The sequence below is a fragment of the Perna viridis genome, chromosome 6 (genome assembly GCF_037379345.1).
Source record: "Perna viridis isolate PV_CMFRI_1.1 ecotype Kerala chromosome 6, ASM3737934v1, whole genome shotgun sequence".
Classification (NCBI taxonomy): Eukaryota; Metazoa; Mollusca; class Bivalvia; order Mytilida; family Mytilidae; genus Perna; species Perna viridis.
Genome location: NC_142450.1, coordinates 21,053,660 through 21,071,577, shown reverse-complemented (window position 1 = coordinate 21,071,577; position 17,918 = coordinate 21,053,660). Strand labels below are relative to the sequence as shown.

Below are 17,918 nucleotides of genomic sequence, written 5' to 3'. Positions count from 1 at the left end.
ACAGGCATCTTTTATCCTTGTTATGCTGCATTGTTTCAACATATGTATTTCTCTGAATTGTTTTAAGAAATATACCAAAATATAGTGTGCCTCTTATTAAAAGGTCAAGTTATTCCCTTTTTTCTCACTCTACTCCAGGTATGGTGGAGCCAACTTTGATTCAGTATCTTTGTTGGCTTTGGCCATTTTTAATGCCATCCCTTTTTTGTAGTAAGGAGACTCTCCAAATATTTAGGAGGAACAATATAAATACTCTTGTGTATGCTACTCAAGATATTATATGATAAAAGTTAGAATTATCAATGTCATCCATAAAGAAAACTGATAGCAAGCAGAGTTGCCCAATACAGAATGGTTCTTTTTACATATGAAAGCGAGGCCAAAGGAATGCAAGCCGAGTTTGAAAATACAGAATGGCTCCTTTATGTAGGAAAAACCAAGTGAATACAAGGAAACGGAACAATCAGATCAACAACAATTATATTAACTACAGTCAATATGTGAACACATAATTTACTCCTCAATGTTTGCATTTTCTTCAACACTTGTGCTTCATTGGATTGTTTTAAGTCTCTTATATGCCAAAATATATTCCTGGCACTTATGATATAGTTTTAAAGCATTGTGTGATGCATAGAGCAACACAACAATCATGACGTTGTATACATGTTGGAATGACTGATTTCCCTGTATATAGTTTAAACTTAAACAGTAACCATTATTTGAATAACAGAGCATATAAGCCTTGAGTCCATATTTATTTGGTTTGTCTGGATTGTAAATCCTGAAGGACAAATTTCCTCACCAAAGAATCATGCACTCATCAATACTAAGACTTTTGTTAGGGTAGCAGCAATTCTGAAATCAAAAGAATATGTTAAAGTAAAGTCTACCAAATTTATGTAATGGGTTATGACCTTCTTGTCCGTATGGAATGTGGTTTTCATTGTTGTTCCAGCAGAAGAATGAGAGACAATAAAACCTGTCACCAGGAATAGTGTCACCAAAGAATGAGGTTGATGTAACAGGGTCTGTTGTCCAGTACTCACTGATTTCAAGCTGTGCAACAAGAGTCATTGCAAAAAGTAAAGCTATGAAATGCCTTTCATTTACTATGGTATCAACCCATTTAGTGAATCTGGAATTCTGTTTTAAGTTTTTTGCCTCAATTTGTTGGGCAGCACACAAGTCTGTTTCATGGACAATGTCCCTCAAGTCATCATCATTTATAAATAAATCGAAACAATCAAGAGGAGATGTGACATCAATTAGATTTCTTGACAAGCCAGGAGTTCCAGTAAAGTTCAAAATTTGTGGGTCTTGCCCACCAGCAGCCTGATGTTTACTTGAAATAATTTCATGTTGCTCAGGTTCAACATTATCATTTATATCATCAAAATCGAAACCCTCCAACTCAAAATTGCTTTCTTCTGCAAAAATGACTAAAATGTCCCCAAAAATATGATTTTCTGCTTGTTGGTTTCTAATGTAAATAATCTAGTCACATGATCATGTTACGATGGACAATCAGCAATAACAGATTAAAATAGATTTTTTTGAATTCCTTAATAATGATCAAGTATAACTTTTGTTACTCTTTTAAGAGCAATTCTTAAATTTCATTGAGTTGTTCTTTTGCAGTCTTTTCTAAATACTTTATACACACTACTTTACAGTGCAGGTTCAGGTGTCAAAAGAATAGGCCTGCAGCAGCACTAAGCTTGTCGTAAAATGCGACTAAATAGTGTTCAGGAACATAGCCGGGGGGTAGGTGCTCTGCCCACAGAGCATCTGGGATGTGTGCCCCAGGTTGTGGAATGGGGTACCTCTGGCGTGTTACATGCTGGGGTTCTCAGGCTATAATACAGTAAACCTAACTGCAAACCATAGTGGTGCACCGTGTTGGGAAAGATGCCACGTTCCTCGCATATTAAAGAACCCTGCTGCAGTACTCGATAGGAGTAGGAACCATTGCGCTCTGCCACAGGAGGCTAAATTGCCCGACCCTACCCATTCCCCTTTTTCTAGTGGCAATCAAAGTTTGTCAGCCCTATTATCCTTGTGTCCCATCCCTTGTTTCATTTCATCATCATTCATGTTCATTGTATCATCCATTTCATGTTCATTGCCTGAATATAGCTGAAATATTGCTGCTCGGGCGTTTAACCCCAACAATCAATCAATCAATCAACTACTTTACAGACGACAGTCTAAAAATAATGCAGATTTATTGAACTAAATACTTTTACATCACGCTTTTAAATTCTTGGTACAAACAAAGCAGAAATTTGAACAAAAATATACTATTCATGGTTTTTATTTTTGAAAAATTTCAAATACCAAATTTTCCTACAAGTTGATGTGGAGTATTAGTCGAATTCTCAAATTCTGACCAAAATTGACGACAAAAAACAGAGGTAAGTTGAATTTGCCAGATAAGTTGAGGATCAGACGTGTGCATTATCATAGGTGTCAGTGAAGATCCAAGCTGAGTGGTCTGTTTTTCACAGCATATTATTCCAGCAATGTTACTTTATATAGCATTTCTGAATTTAAATAAATATTTGTATTTTTGTTAAAGTGTACTTTGTCAGCAATTATTTTTATTGAATTGCATGACAATTGCTTAGAAGCCTTTAAGATCATCAGGTGTACAAAATCATAAACATGTCAAGGGTATGAAATTAGCGGGAAATTAGTTTGATGAATAGGTCATAATTATGAGAGGTAATTAATAAACAATATTACCCGGCATTTTGAAATACAATAAAAAAAAAAATTGCTACCCTTAAATTTGGTTGCAATTAGCCATTTAGATGACACTTTTACTGATTATAATTTGAGCTATGTGCGAATGTGTAATGACATACCATAAATGGGTATAAATTTGCACTTTAAAGGACCGCTAACTCCGGAACACTCAATAATGTTTTACCAGTAAAAAAGTGTTTTGTTAACGTATATTCTGGAGTTTGTTTAATGTTTTTATTAACATCTTCATATTCATTCATAAAGGATAACGGCACTGATCAATAATCTTCGTTTGACTATTTGAGTAACAGTTTTCGTTGATTGCAGTTTACCAAAAATTTTGAATGAAAGCAATCAAAAATGAACTAAACAAATCTCATGAAATATATTGTAGATGAACATTTTTTCTCTATAAGTTGAAGTGGACAATAAGTTGAGGCTGGCCATTTCTGGAAAAAAAAATCTACTTATAGTCCAGAAAATATGGTACAAAAACTTGAAGAAAAACATGTTGGTTGTCCTATTTGTTTGTTTACATCCAAGTGTATTTTTATCTTGCCTCGTTTTGAGCTTACTGTACAGTGCATGTGGCACAGATGCTTGTCAGATAAATAAAACACCCTATCAAGGAGTGAGTAACACAGGGAACTACACATCTAAATATGAAATATTTATGCTGCGTTTTCTGATTGAAAATTAATACATTTATCAGATCAACTTAAAAAAATCTGAAGTATCTAAAAATAAATATGGTGATACATTTGAAAAATTTGACATATTGCATGCTATTTGGACAGAAACAAAAGCAATCCTTACATGATAACTGACACTGAATAATAAAAGATTTTATCCATACTATATCAATCACATAGACAGGGGATTTCCACAATTTACACACATTTCTAAATATAACATATCAACCTCAGTGTATCATTTCATTAAACGGCCAATTGAAACAATAGTTTAATTGTCACAAGAGTAGCAGATAAGTGAGCCAGTGAGGTCCCTATCAAACTAAAGGAATGAAATGATGCAATGTGATTGTACACGGTGTTACAGTATCTCAATTCCAAAATTTAATCCTTATCATATACCTACACATATTTTGTAGTTTATCATGATCTGCTCTTGCTGTTATCTCCAATTCAGAAAACTTTTTTGAGAGCTCCTAAAATACAATGTTTTCTAAAATGGCAACTGTCAGAACAAGAACTAAATCTTTGATCTAGAAATCAAATAGTCAGTTGAGTCAAACCTGTTTAAACCAAAAACCTGTCTAAAGCAGACATTTTAAATTCTCTATCTGCAAATTTCAATATATTTTGAACCTGTTTAAACTGAACAAAACATAAAGTGCAATTCTGACATGTTTCACCATACTTTCATATTTTCCATTAATCATTAAGTCATACAAGGGAAATCTTCAATTCAAATAATAAGTTGAGTACCATATGTTTTCCTTTCTTTAGGAAGGATACATCGATGTACAAAGTTATTCTATCTAGGTGCTGTGCTCTACATATATAGAAAGTTTTTTTTAATAAAAATCACCTTTACAACCAACAGAACTCCACCCCAAAAAAACTTTTCTGGACCTAAATTTTATCTTGAGAGAGTAAATAGAAAAGGAAATTCAAAAGCACTGGGTGTAAAATCAAATATAACACCTCATTTTACCTCAAATTGCTTAAAATGTTCCTTTTCTTTATATTTCAGTTCAGTTCGTTCTGTTTCACCTGTAAAAAAATAAAATTTTCACAATTTTGACCTTAATAACAGAAATTCCTAAGGTAAGCAAATAATATATAAACTGCAGGAATTGTCATATTTAAAATAAACAAAACTTCATATTGTGAATTATAAGTTTTAGTCCAATTGTGTAAGTGAAATAATTTAAGCTTCAATAGAACCAAGAAAATTTTAAAGGAGAAGACCATGTTATTGTGCAAGTCATGAATATCAAAACTAATTTGTTAAATATTCATGAAAATTAAATTGAAACAAAATAATTTCCTTTTCTTAATTAATTAATCGAGATTTACAATAAGGAAATTTGAATTTCCTGCGCCTATGGGCACCACCATGATCGGTTGAACTGTGACATTACAAAGTCGGTTTGTAAAGTGAAAGTAAATAGGTACAGTGTATTCCGCTTAATTGCATAGCCTATTTTCCAGTAAAAAATATGCAAATAACCGGCTATTCTTATGACCGAAATTACGATTTTACCGGATGTGTGAGTTCAGGTAAGACGACCATACTGTGGATCAACCAGGGATATCACTGTTCAACATTTCTGATCTGGTATTTAATTGTTATAGACATTCTCATTGTATTGTTCTTTTAACTGAAAGTTGTGTATTATACGTGTGATTGACCTCAATATATTCCTATTAAGTGTGGATAGTATGGGGCACCTTAGGGTAGTTGAATTTCAGTAGACATTGTACTGAATGAATGATGACTTAATTTTCGGTTGATATTTATGCCTAGTAACCCAAGCTCATTAAAAACTGTTCAGCTCATTAAAGAAAATTAATTTTACATTGATAATCATTTGTAGTTGGAAGAATTTAAATAGGGACAAAAAATACCCCAAGCCAAACCCCAAGCTGCATCATAAGGTGATGTTTGGCATGTCCTCAGAAGTCATTGTTCACCTAGGTGCTTGTTTATTTTAATGTAATTAGAAATCATTTAAATTGTCTTTTATGTCCATTATGTTTTTAATCCATTATTAACATCTCCGGATTGATGATAATCTGGTTTTTACAACAATAAATATGATTGACATATTTATGACCCGAAGGCTTAAAATAGAATTTGCACCTGCAAGGCCTATGCAAATAAGCGATTTTTTCCCTAATAGAATAATGGGAAATGGTTTTGTGCAGGAGAAAATTATGCTAATAACTGAAATATGCAATAAAGCGATATGCGATTAAGTGGAGTCGACTGTAATAGATTATGATGTCTGAAGAAATCGCAAATTTGGGACTTTTCACCTATAATTTCAACCCAAAATAAATAGAAGAGGATATTGAGGCACAACATGTAAGCAAATGTCAGACATCATTGACGAACAACGTGATTTGCAGCCAGATGACTAGTATTTGTAAGGAAAATCTTATGGCTACTTCTGAAGAATGTTCGTGTTGCTGGTAAAAAATTTTTTTTAGAACATTTCTCTTTTATCATTCGTGCAATGGTAAGCTTGACAAGTCATCATGTTTTGGTGATTAGATAAAAAGGATCGTAGAAATATGGAATATTCTTTGTTTACATATTATTTGCAGTACTTGTATCAGTACCAAACCGACTTAATGACATCACGAGCCAATCGGAAGCTATCAGTAAAAATCAATAAAGTCTGGCTATGATCTTCCTTTCGATAGGAGAGTTCTGCAAGATGGTTATCCACTTATATTTTAAGGATTTCAAACTTTGCATAGCCTTGAGCATTTTATAAAAGCACATTTTGCATTAAAGGTTATTTATTTTTGTTTACATGGGTATGATTTATCATAAGAACCTAACTTAATGCAAACGCGGTCTTTCCCTTTAAATTTAAATTCATAAACATCAACAAACTTTAATACCAGACAGACTTCTCATAGAAATTAGCTATCAGTCTAAATGCGACTCACATCACAAACAACTAATTAAAAAGAATATGTAAGAAATAATTCAATCCTACATGATATTATAAATACTCTTGCTAAATTTATGAAGTATGAAAATACACCTAAAAATTGTGAATAGATGATTAGGAAAGTACAAATAAAAGATGACTGTAACTTCAATACTTACATCTTGTCAGCCTTTCTTCAGTTCTTGCTGTGTGTTCTTTGAGAAGATTGCACATATCTCTAGTAGCATTTATTCTGATAAAAAAATCAATAGTAAACTACAATATAGTTAACTTGTTGCATGTACATATAATACAAAAAGACAAAACTTATTTTTGTTCTATTTACTTTATCATTTAAATGAGCATATGTGAAATTCCATAGTGGATGATCACACTTAAGTCATTTTGAAAACTTCAGGTCAAGGCCCTTACTGGTGCTATACATACTGAACATTTTGTACACTAGTATAATGTGCAAGGGAAATTCAGGATTTAATTCCTGACCAAAATAGGCATGTCAGGTATCAGGTTTTAATTTTTCATTAGCTCTAGTAAAATGTAAGATTTCGTTGACATTACATCTAAATATACAAGCCACTCACCTTTGAAGAATGTCTTCTCTACTACCCATTTCTTCTTGTAATTTTAAACTTAAACTTTCATTTTGAAGCTGAAAGATACATCTTGATTAAGGTAGCTCTTGATAATACTTTGAACAAATTTGTATAATTCCTCCTAAGAAGATATATCCAAAAGTACATTGGAAACTTGTCAATGTACCAAATATCAAAAGTACATCTGCAAAAAACTGAGTTTTAGCACCCACTTTCCAAGTCCAAGGGCCATAACTCTGCAGGAATTCAACTGTAACTTGTCATGTTTAAAGCAATGTACCAAATATCAATTGTATATCGGCAGTCATGATGAAATAAAAACCAGTGTTATTATATGAATTTTCTAACTCCAAGGGCTGTAACTCAGCGAACAACAAACCGAACAAAATTTGAACTTGAACTGTAACTTGTCATGGTAAAGCAATGTACAAAATATCAACTTTACAGCTGCAAGCATGAATAAAAATAAACAGGAATAATACTACCTGGAGTTCAAGAACTGATTTTCTCAATGATTCCACTGTGTGTGTAGCTTCTTGGATTTTCAAGTCCTAAAATTAATAACAATGGGATGTGCTGAATCAAATTCATTAAATTATTCATTATAGAACAAAATCACATACAAGAGCAAAGTTTCATTGTCATATTTTCTTTCATATTAGAAAGGGGTAAATATTAAAGTGTTTTTAAATTTTTGAGTTAAATAATTGAATTCAAGAAGAAAAGCTTTCTATTTTCTAAACAGACTTAACTTTATGAGGTGAACAGAGCAAAACTTGGAAAAATCAAAAGTAAATATGCAGGAAAAACAAGAGGCTCCCAGGAGCCTGAATCGCTCACCTTGTATAATTTTGCCTTTCAAGGGCAATAAATTCAATAAGTAGTCCAACAGTCCAACAATTTGGACTCAAGAAGACTTTGGTAGGATTTATCATAAGGATCGTTTCAGCAATTGAAAGTTTCTTTCTATCTATCATAGTTTTCAAAATATTGCCTGCCAACTGTAACCCCCCCCCCAAAAAAAAAAATGTTTTTCACCTTTCAAGGGCAATAATTCTTACAAGGTGTTGTCTAACAACTTTGATCCCTCAAGACTTTTGTAGGCCTTATAATAAGGATCATTTCAGCAATTGAAAGAATTTGGCTAAACCTAACGGCTTTGGAGATACAATATACAAAAAACTACTGTCTGACCCCTATGTTTTATTTTAGTAACAGTGACCATGTTTTTCGACAGATAAAAAATTCCCACATCAGTTCTATGCAGATACCCCCAGAAACACTCATACCAAGTTTGGTTCCAATCAGTCCAGTAGTGTCAGAGGATAAGAGTTTTGAAAAATTGTTAATAACGACGATGACGGACGACAAAAGCCAAGTGATGGCAGTAGCTCACATAGCCCTTGGCCAGGTGAGCTAAAAATTCAAAGTGGTAAAATCAGGATTTTAAATTGTAAAAGTGGAAGTAAAATCAGGTTTGCTCTACAACACTGGAATATCACATGCAATATATTTCAAAAAGATTATCCTTACCATATATAAGAAAAATTTCAAGGTTGAAATATACTCCACCCTTGTATTTGATGTAATCTTATTGATAAGTCTTTATCAAACAAAAAGTTGCACATGTCGTTGTGCTAGACATACCCCACTGATACAGGAGGTTGAAATCAGACAGCAATCAAAATGACAACAACTTCCCTATCTATATGAAGCAACACACCGAATTTGAATTCAATCAATCTATTAGACAGACATATGGACATTAGTATACCATAACAGACCTTTGAGGGGCATTTAAAAAAGAGGAGATCAGAATAACTTTCACCTACTGAAAAGATTTTTTGGCTTCCTATAGTGATATTATTGGTTTTGGTTACTTCTTGTATATAATTTCTTTATGAATCTTGAAATTCCTAAGAATTTGGTTCTAATGGTTACACCTTGAAACATGTGTTCAGCATACCAAACTTTGCAATATTTATATAGTTGTTATGTACTTTTTCCCTTTTAATCCTTTTTCCACTTTCATTTACCTTCTGTTTAATTTCAATTTCTGTTTGAACTTTCCATTTACGAATTCGATCAGCTTCCTGATGTAGCTTTGCATGCAATGATGATAATTTTTCAGATCCAGCTGGTTGTTCTTGCACAGACTCATTATCTGAAACAAAATTGTTGGACAATGGTTTGAAATAATCCAACCTATCAAAAAGCTAGTTAAATATTTTGTGAAAATATGTTACTGTCACATCCCAATTTTTTCTCTCTACTTGTTCTCTCTGAATAAGGGCTGTTCCATTTAAAGTTATCGTATATCCAAGGAAGGCATGCATTTCTTAAACTACCACAGTGTTCTAGAATTTTTGAAAATTTAAGGTTTCCATAGGAAGACTTCAAATGAAAATTAACTTGCCCACAATTAAAGTCTGCTTTCCATACATAACAAATCCTTTCAGAAATTAAAGTTTTCTACTAGCCAAAGGGAAAGTAGAATCCTGCAACACTGTACCAACCAACAGAAATGACTTTGAATTTCACAATGGATCTAGTTCATACAGAAGTGATTTACTCTAATCCTTGAAGTAAGTCTTAATTTTCTGTTATTAGAATAGCCATTTATAACCATAGAATGTATTGTAGTAATGAATATGCCAATGAACTACTATAGAATGTGCTTGCTTATGATTAAAGGAAAAAAATCCTCTATCATTTGTTTATGAACACTAATAAGAAAAACATATATGCAAGCAACATTTGAAAAGTACCCTTCTGTCTGTTGATGTGGAAAGTAGTCTGGTTTGTTCTTTGCCTCATAGTTGACTGCAAAAGAAGATCAATTGAATTTTTATTTAAATCATGTGATTGATGGCTGCATGTACATAATATCTTTCAACTGGTTTGCAATAACCTTTGGTATGAATTTTATCCAAATCAATTGGGAAAATGTAGGCATGATTGCACATACAAAACAAATTTTGAAGTAATACTAGAAATGGTGGCCACTTACAAGGAAGTAAAGCCTAAGCAGTAAAAGAACAAATCACAATAAAACCAAGAAAATGTTGACAGAACAGATAATTTATCTCTTAGAAATAATTTTAATGAAGATATTTTTAACATAAACTTTAATAATATCAATGACATTTTTTCTTAACAAACCTCATATAAACTACTAGGTTTAGTCATCTCCTCTGTGGATATGTTAGAAAGTGGTTTAAAGAAAGGCTGTTTTTCTCTGGTCTGCATTTTTGTTGTGTTGTGACTATCCAAGTTTTCTTTCTCTTACATGACAATATTTTTTAATAACAAGACCTGCATTTGAAAAAAGACAATTATTTATATGTAACAAAATATCAACTATGATGAGTATCTAGAATTTTATTCAACTACTACTCTACAGCACTTTCACTCCATATTAATTACAGCCCTAAAGAGCCTGGTATTCTGACAGTTGGTAAAAATTTCTTTTTCTACTTTTCAGGGTAGTAACTCTAATAAGGAACCATCTTAAAAATTGAACTCTTGGAGGCTTTAGTTGGCCTTGGTATAAGGATATTTTCATCAACTGAAAGTTTCTTTTATGCTTTTCAAGTTAAACCAGTGGTTGAGATTAAAGGGGTCATAAGTCATTCAGAAATCTGAACATACTCTCGGAGATTTTAGTAGGCCTTGCTATAAGGACTATTTTATCAAATTGGAGGTTTTTTTTAATGGTTTTCAAGTTATAAGCTAAATTCCAAAAATTTATCATTATAGTACATGTACTTTCAAGGGAAAGAACTAAAAAAAAAGAGTGATCAATCAACCAGGATTTGTCACAAGCTATCTACTAGTATTCAAATTTTAAGCTTAACACCACAGAATGCCTCACTGTTTGAAGACTCTCGTTGACCTTGTAATAAGGATAATTTCAACAATTGAAAGTCTCTTATATCTATTATGGTGTTCAAGTTATATTCTTAAAACCACAAAAAAAACCTCACCTTCCAATGGTACTTACTATATTAAGGAGTTGTCACTCAACTTCTACCATAAGATAACTTTTGAAGGCCTTTTTGTAAGAATCATTCTACTAATTGAAGTTTCTTTTTATCAATTTCAATTTTCAAGTTACCAGAGGTTTCATTAAGAACCCGCTACTGTCAAAATGTAGACATTCCAAAAAGTGGAAACGGACGGTTCAAAATCACAATGAGCCCCATTCCCCCTTTGATACATTTTGAAGTTGTAGACTGTCCATTTTCTCTAATAAGCCTATTCACTGAAAAGATAATGAAAGTCCTGCAAGTTATAACCTAAATACCACAAAATTCAACATTTTTAGTCTTTCAAGGACTTAAGAAAATCAAAACGTCACATGGATCTACATTGGTGCAGACACTTAATGGGTAATTCATTGGTTCGTAAAATTTCAGAATACCAGCTATTTTTATAATTGCAAAATTAACCTGCAAAAGGCAACACTTCGCCCTATACATTTTTAAATTTTAGTACACATATTATATCAATAATGAAAAATACATATTCAGTCATACGTCAACAAAAATACATCCTGAATCTTTAATAAGCTAAAAATTGAGAAAATCCTGTCTATTATACAAAACATGCTGTATTATAAAGGGGAGATGTTGTCTAATTTGCAATTTTATACCCTACCACACAAAGGAGAAAGGTATTGTCAGTCTTTGCCATATAAATTTCTGACAAACAGCCCGAGCTGAAAGAATTCAACGAACTTATATAGCAATCATTGGCATTTAAGCCAAATTCTGGAAGCCAACCAGCATTTTTACCAGCCAGGCTGTCAGACTAGTGGTCAATTTCAAAAACTGTTGCATGTCCATCTGTTTGTCTGTGCCTAAAGGTTTCCAGATCTATTGAGAATGGATCAATGATTTTTTTTTAAACTTAGCAGTTATAAATAACAGTAAAATACAGGTTGGTTTTAATTTTCATCAAAATCCAAAATGCAATTTTTGAGTAGGGCTTTTTTGAAAATTTTGCCATCCCCCTTTTTTCACCATTACATGGCAGGTTATCAGTTATGTTCCATTAATGCCTAGCTATTTTTTTGTTTTGAAAAATGGTTTATTAAATCAATGATGCACTTCTCCATTTCCTTTTTAAATGGTAATCATGTTGACAAACATCCTTTCTTTGTTTGGAAATGATGCAGATTAGCAAAAATTGTTGTACATGATCCTTAACATCCTCTGTTCATGGTCAAGCTGCAATATTAACCTGCTCATGATCACTTGCTTGACAGTGTGATATCAATACTATAATAAAACTTAAGGCTCTAAAGAGCCTGAATCACTCATCTGGTCTAGTGGAGAATTTGAAATTGTGGTCATATCATTTGGTCATTCAAACAAAAGAATTAGAGAGTGCCATATACCTAAATCATTAAACCTATCAAGTTCATTAAACCCCACTGGCACCTGTGGTTTCAGAGGAGATGATCTATGAAAATTGGTTAACCAGAAGCCTTAATAGCCTCTGGGGCCATTTTGTTTAATCAAGCAAAGCAAAAGTGGATACCCTTGAATACAGGGCCAAGGGGGTAAAGACCCGGAAAATCCTGAGATTTCAGGTTTTTTAACCCATTTTTAGCATGACCTGAGTATGGTTTACAGTTACAGTATAAAATTTTTGCATTTATTTGAAAAAATGCAAACTACTGATTTTTTTTAACATCTACACAATTTATAATTGTCAAATCAAGAAAACTGAAGAAACAAGACAAAAATCAATCTCCTTCACTTGAGGTTTGTCCTTTTTCTCTAATATTTTCATTTTGAATATTCGCTCCTTTGTAACTTTTCTTTCAGAAAGGTTGTTGACCCACGAGGAGCAATGTCAATTTTTATGAATAACCCTATCGCCATTGAGATAACAACTTCCATTTTTAAACCAGTCTGGACTGGTTCACAGTTCAGTCATTACAGAATCTGATAAGGGTATTGGCTACAGAACCAGTTTACACTGTTTACAAAAGCTGAAACGTTTGAATAAAATATGCCAAGAATCATCCAGAAAGTGGGTCGATTTTACTGACAAAATTTTCTGGATGATTTTTATTTAATCAGAGACACTGTGAACCAAGTGTTTTGAATGGGCTAACTGGGCAAAAAATCGTCAAAATCAGACCTCACTCCCCTCCTAAAATTTTCTCAACAAATTTACACTGATTTCAAAAACGACCAAAATCGCCCCAAAAAAGTGGAAATCCGCAGATCCGTGGAAAACCTTCATCCCTGGTGATGGCATAAGCTCACTAGGACCTTTGGTTTGGTCCAGGTGAGATAATAACAAAAAGTTATACAAACCACATATTCAGTCTTGGTCATTTGGTTGTTGCACTTGCCAGATAAAAACTATATAGATCCAGGGACTTCATATAACAGGGATTGGTCACTCCCAACAAAGTCTATATAATGTATAAAAATAACCATGCATCCCCAGTCTTTATACTAAGTAAACTTAAAGCCTATATGGTTTTATATTTGTCTTATGCATACTGTGGGAAAGAGAAATTATTCAGGATTTTAGTTATATAAGTAATAGAATTAACAAATTGATTATGACACAGTTATGATGAAAATACTGAGGAAGGGTGTGTTCTGAAAACACTAAAATATAATAAAAATGTCAAAATTTACCTGTAAACATCAATATTTACTTATTAGTTATCAGTAATTGCTCCAGAGAAAATTAATGAAATTGGTTGACTTTTAACAGTTAATTAAGTATTTCAAACTCATCATTATGCAATAAATGTTATATCATTTTAAGGAGGTTTCTTTAATCTTTTAACTGGTAGTAAATTCATAGGGTTAAACAAGCAGAAAGACACAATGATTAACAGCTTACTGGAGTATAGTTTTTGCAATTGAAAATTTTTATATTTCTTTCTCAAGACGTAGGTACATTCATTTAATCATTATTTTATTGTTATTCAAAGTACATTTATTAATCAAAGTACTCATGTACTGAATCAATTTCAATTCATAACGATCGTTTGAACTTTTACGCCTCAAACAATCGTCAAATTGCATTCTGATTACGAAGGACATTACAAAACCACACACCAATATCATAATGCATCGTAGCAGTGTACAAGTTTGCATAATAATTAGGTTCAATGTCAGTTTACATGGATCACCTGGATGAATGAACACACAACTCTCTGACAAACTGCGTAATTGAACTACAAACAACTGGTTGGCCTTTCCCAATTTCGAAATATTTTCAAGTCGAAATTCGATTTATCGATCTCCAGGTCAAAACTGTCAAGTCATTCAAACTTGAGCCATCACAACTATTGAAAAAAATCATGTCCTTAGATACATGTCCCTCTCAACCAGCTACATTCCTCAGTTGATAAGTTTATAGCTCCAGTGGTACACAGTTATCGCATAGACACGTATGTGTTATTTAAGGTGTTTGGTATCTTTGGCATCTATTTCCAGACACACGTATATTTACATAAACGCCACAGTCTTTGAATACAATTGCAACAATTATGTATGGTGCAGACAACACTAGCCATGCACTTTAAAACGCTGGAGCACCTTGAGCACATGCAGCTCTATTATCTTTACATATGGCCAAAATAGCCCAATAGAATGATTATTGCAAAAAAGCAATATCAGTAGACCACTGACTGACACCATTCCTGAGAAATGCATTATCGAAATTCCTATACCATTGTCTAAGCAAAATTTTATTTCAATTTGTCATCTCCGGGCTTCCGATGTCATGAGGCGGTAACTGCTAGAAAAATACACGATACAGTGAGTGATACATCGGGATGGTTTTGGGGCCACATGGTCATGCTACTCTTTTATAAAACATTTGGCAAAAAAATGAGTGGCAAATGACAGCATGGGACCCCTTTCTTTATATAAGTTTCTTGATCGGATCCACTGCCCCCTTTTTGTAAATATTTGGATCTGCCAGGGTCTGCATGAAATATCAGAAGACAGCTTCAGCATTCCGACTATTTATAGCCTTGCAGGGTTTTCATTTCTATCTATTATGCAGCTAAAAATGAATAGACAACTTGAATATATCGACACTGAACAGCTGATTACTTAGAAATAAACAGGCACTGATAAGAGATTAGGTAATTTAGGAGATTAGAGGTCAAATATTTTTGATTGGATTATTGTTACAATCCTAATTAACCAAGTTGTTTATTGGGTTTGTTTATTGGCGTAAATAACATGGAATTCAATTTGCTATATCAGGAATACTTATAAAGTCAACCTAACTATCTGCATTTGAACCTAAATGGAGTATGCCATGGGACTATTTTCCTGCAGTAGTGTAAGATAATTGCAGATGCTATCAGGCTTTACAAATCTAAAGGCTCTGGCGACTGCTATATCAATTCTGATCTTCGATCTAAATTGATAAAAATACCCATTACCATTCAGCAGATTTTTCTCTTTCATTTGATATTAATTTCATTTCAATAGTTTTCACAAACATTCAATGACAAATCAACCTTTATGAACCATTAAAAAAAAAAAATGTCATTTGCAGTGTGGGAAACCATTTATTTTCCAAACTTACCATTCTGGCTAGTGGAATATTAACCTTGCTAGCACAATATAAATTCTACTAGCCAAATTATTTCCATTCATTCAAAAAATGTCTATGCTCTTCACATTTTTGGGTTTTTTTTTCTGTAGACTGTAGTACCATCTGTTTTCTCTTGGATTTGACAATATTCTGCCTTTCCTTTCTTTCTTCAACTATCTTTTCATTTGTTTTTAAATTCATCAAAAACTTTCCCACTTTTGAATATTCCCTCCCATTGAAGTTTTTCATGTACTTTACAGTAACAGAATAAGTACTTATTTCTGAACTTATATTTTTAAAAATAAAATTATATTTCAACAGATTCATCATTATGAAACAAGAAAATGTTTTATCTTATGCTTCTTTTTCATTTTCATTTTGACAATAAACAACTAATTTGCAAGGTAACTTATCTTAAATTACCAAGATAATTTCATTTGAATACTACAGTCGAACTTCACTCGCTCGAACTCGGACGGCTCGAACACAATTCAAAGTACCCAAATTTTCTCCTATATAATCAATATTAATAACTTTGGATTTCTTGAACTTCGATTTCTCGAAAACTCGAACTGATAAGTCAGTCTGTTCATTAATAAATCTTAAGAGAATAACCCTCACTAACTTGAACTCGTCAGCCATTTTGTCAGCTTGGGTAATAAAGGCTGTGAAAAAATGAAACCCTATCATTAATCAGTGTCATTTTAGTTAATTACAGGTAATATTTACGTCATCACTAATTAGGTTGTTTTGATCTTAACACAAAACTGATTGAAGTTTGAGAACGTTCTTAAGTTGGTATGATGAAACTATGACAGAAAATTGGATGAAAACAAATTATTGACCAATGAACCCACACTCTGGACGTTTTTAAAAGAAAACACAGCATTTTTAATGTCTACAAATCAACATAATATTCCGAAAGCGAATGAAAAAGATCTGCGATCTAACACAACTTCGGAGGAAGTAAGCAATTTCTAACGATAAAGTTGAACTCTGACCAGCAACGAAAGAAATCCAGAAATATACGAACTTCAATTTCTCGAACTTCCGATAACTCGAACACTTTTCAATGGTCCCTTGGAGTTTGAGCTACCGAGGTTTGACTGAAATTTGAGATCAGAACTGTCGCGTAGGTTTTGGCACATCCCGTTTACCGGAAATTAAAATGGCAGATCGTAAACAATGCTTTACAAGTCAATAAAATTGTGCATATCATGCAAAAATTCACTTAACATATTCAAGCTAAACTTCTTAAAATGTAGGGAACATATTTTTAATGTAATAATGTTAACGGATGTTTTACTAAATAACCGGTTGGCTGGTTATCTTTCCTTGGAACTCGCCATTCAAATGACGGTTGCCAAATTGACGAGTGTAAGCTAATGAGAACTCACCAAATTACACATCTACTCGTATTTGGCGAGCGGTGGTTTCCCACACTGATTTGTCTAAAAAAAAATCTAAATCACTTTAATATGGACAGTTTCTGAATTTTATATGGACTGGTATTTAAATCTTGGTTATTGCTTGCAAAAAAGCAAGGTAAATTTATCTGCTTTAAAAGATGTTCCCATTGTATCACTGTATCGAAAAGAAAATTCTCTAAAATCACTTCTATATCTTGCATTGACATTAATGACAATTTATAGCAGTAGGGACATACTTCAATAACTTATCGATGGAATCGGATCATGATATCTATTTAATCCCAATTTCATCTACATTTAAATTGACAGCAATTTTCCAAATGACCATAGAAAAACTTGAAGATGGCCGAAAATCATGCCAAAATTTTAAGTTTGTCTTTAATTGTCCTGTCTTTAGGAAAACTTGATAAGTATGTAGTTCCAGGGTTTACACTTGGTCCCTAGACTGAGTGTGTAGTTCAAACACAACATATAGGAGAGTTCTTTGTGATGTCATCACCCACCTGTGATTTGGTTTTGTTTGGCAAAAAATCCATTGAGTGGCATGGGGCATCAACTTTAAATCATCATAACTTTTTCCTTTTTTAAGATAATTGAAAAATTCTTTTGGTTCCCTAAACTGCCATTAAAACTCTTTTTATCCATGGAAATTTTGAAGAAATATTCAGTAATTAGACTAAATGAGCATAAAATTTTAAAGACAATTTTATATGAAAATAGAGGTTTACATATAAATATCGTGTCAAATTTATTCTTCAAGTAAAACAGTTATAAATTCACATATAAAATATGAATTCTTGTATGTAAATGAAACATTTTACAGAACCAAAGTTGGATGTAAATTAACAAAGCTATAAAGTTTTGAAAATTCGGATTCTATTTCTAATCACGAAATTGTTA

The 17,918-nt window shown here is 32.6% G+C and overlaps 1 protein-coding gene across 2 annotated transcripts in view; it reads right to left on the bottom strand.

Moving 5' to 3' along the window:
- Positions 1-17,918, bottom strand: part of LOC148614039 (uncharacterized) — a 39,872-nt gene that overhangs the window by 21,445 nt on the left and 509 nt on the right. For both annotated transcript variants that reach the window (XM_088587821.1, XM_088587822.1), the window contains exons 2-9: positions 10,159-10,311; positions 9,765-9,819; positions 9,033-9,160; positions 7,482-7,547; positions 6,985-7,052; positions 6,562-6,635; positions 4,429-4,487; positions 3,850-3,919 (exon numbers count right to left, since the gene is read on the bottom strand). In XM_088587821.1, the coding sequence (XP_088443947.1) occupies positions 3,850-3,919; positions 4,429-4,487; positions 6,562-6,635; positions 6,985-7,052; positions 7,482-7,547; positions 9,033-9,160; positions 9,765-9,819; positions 10,159-10,245 (607 nt within the window). In that variant the 5' untranslated portion in view covers positions 10,246-10,311. The remainder of the gene's footprint in view (positions 1-3,849; positions 3,920-4,428; positions 4,488-6,561; positions 6,636-6,984; positions 7,053-7,481; positions 7,548-9,032; positions 9,161-9,764; positions 9,820-10,158; positions 10,312-17,918) is intronic.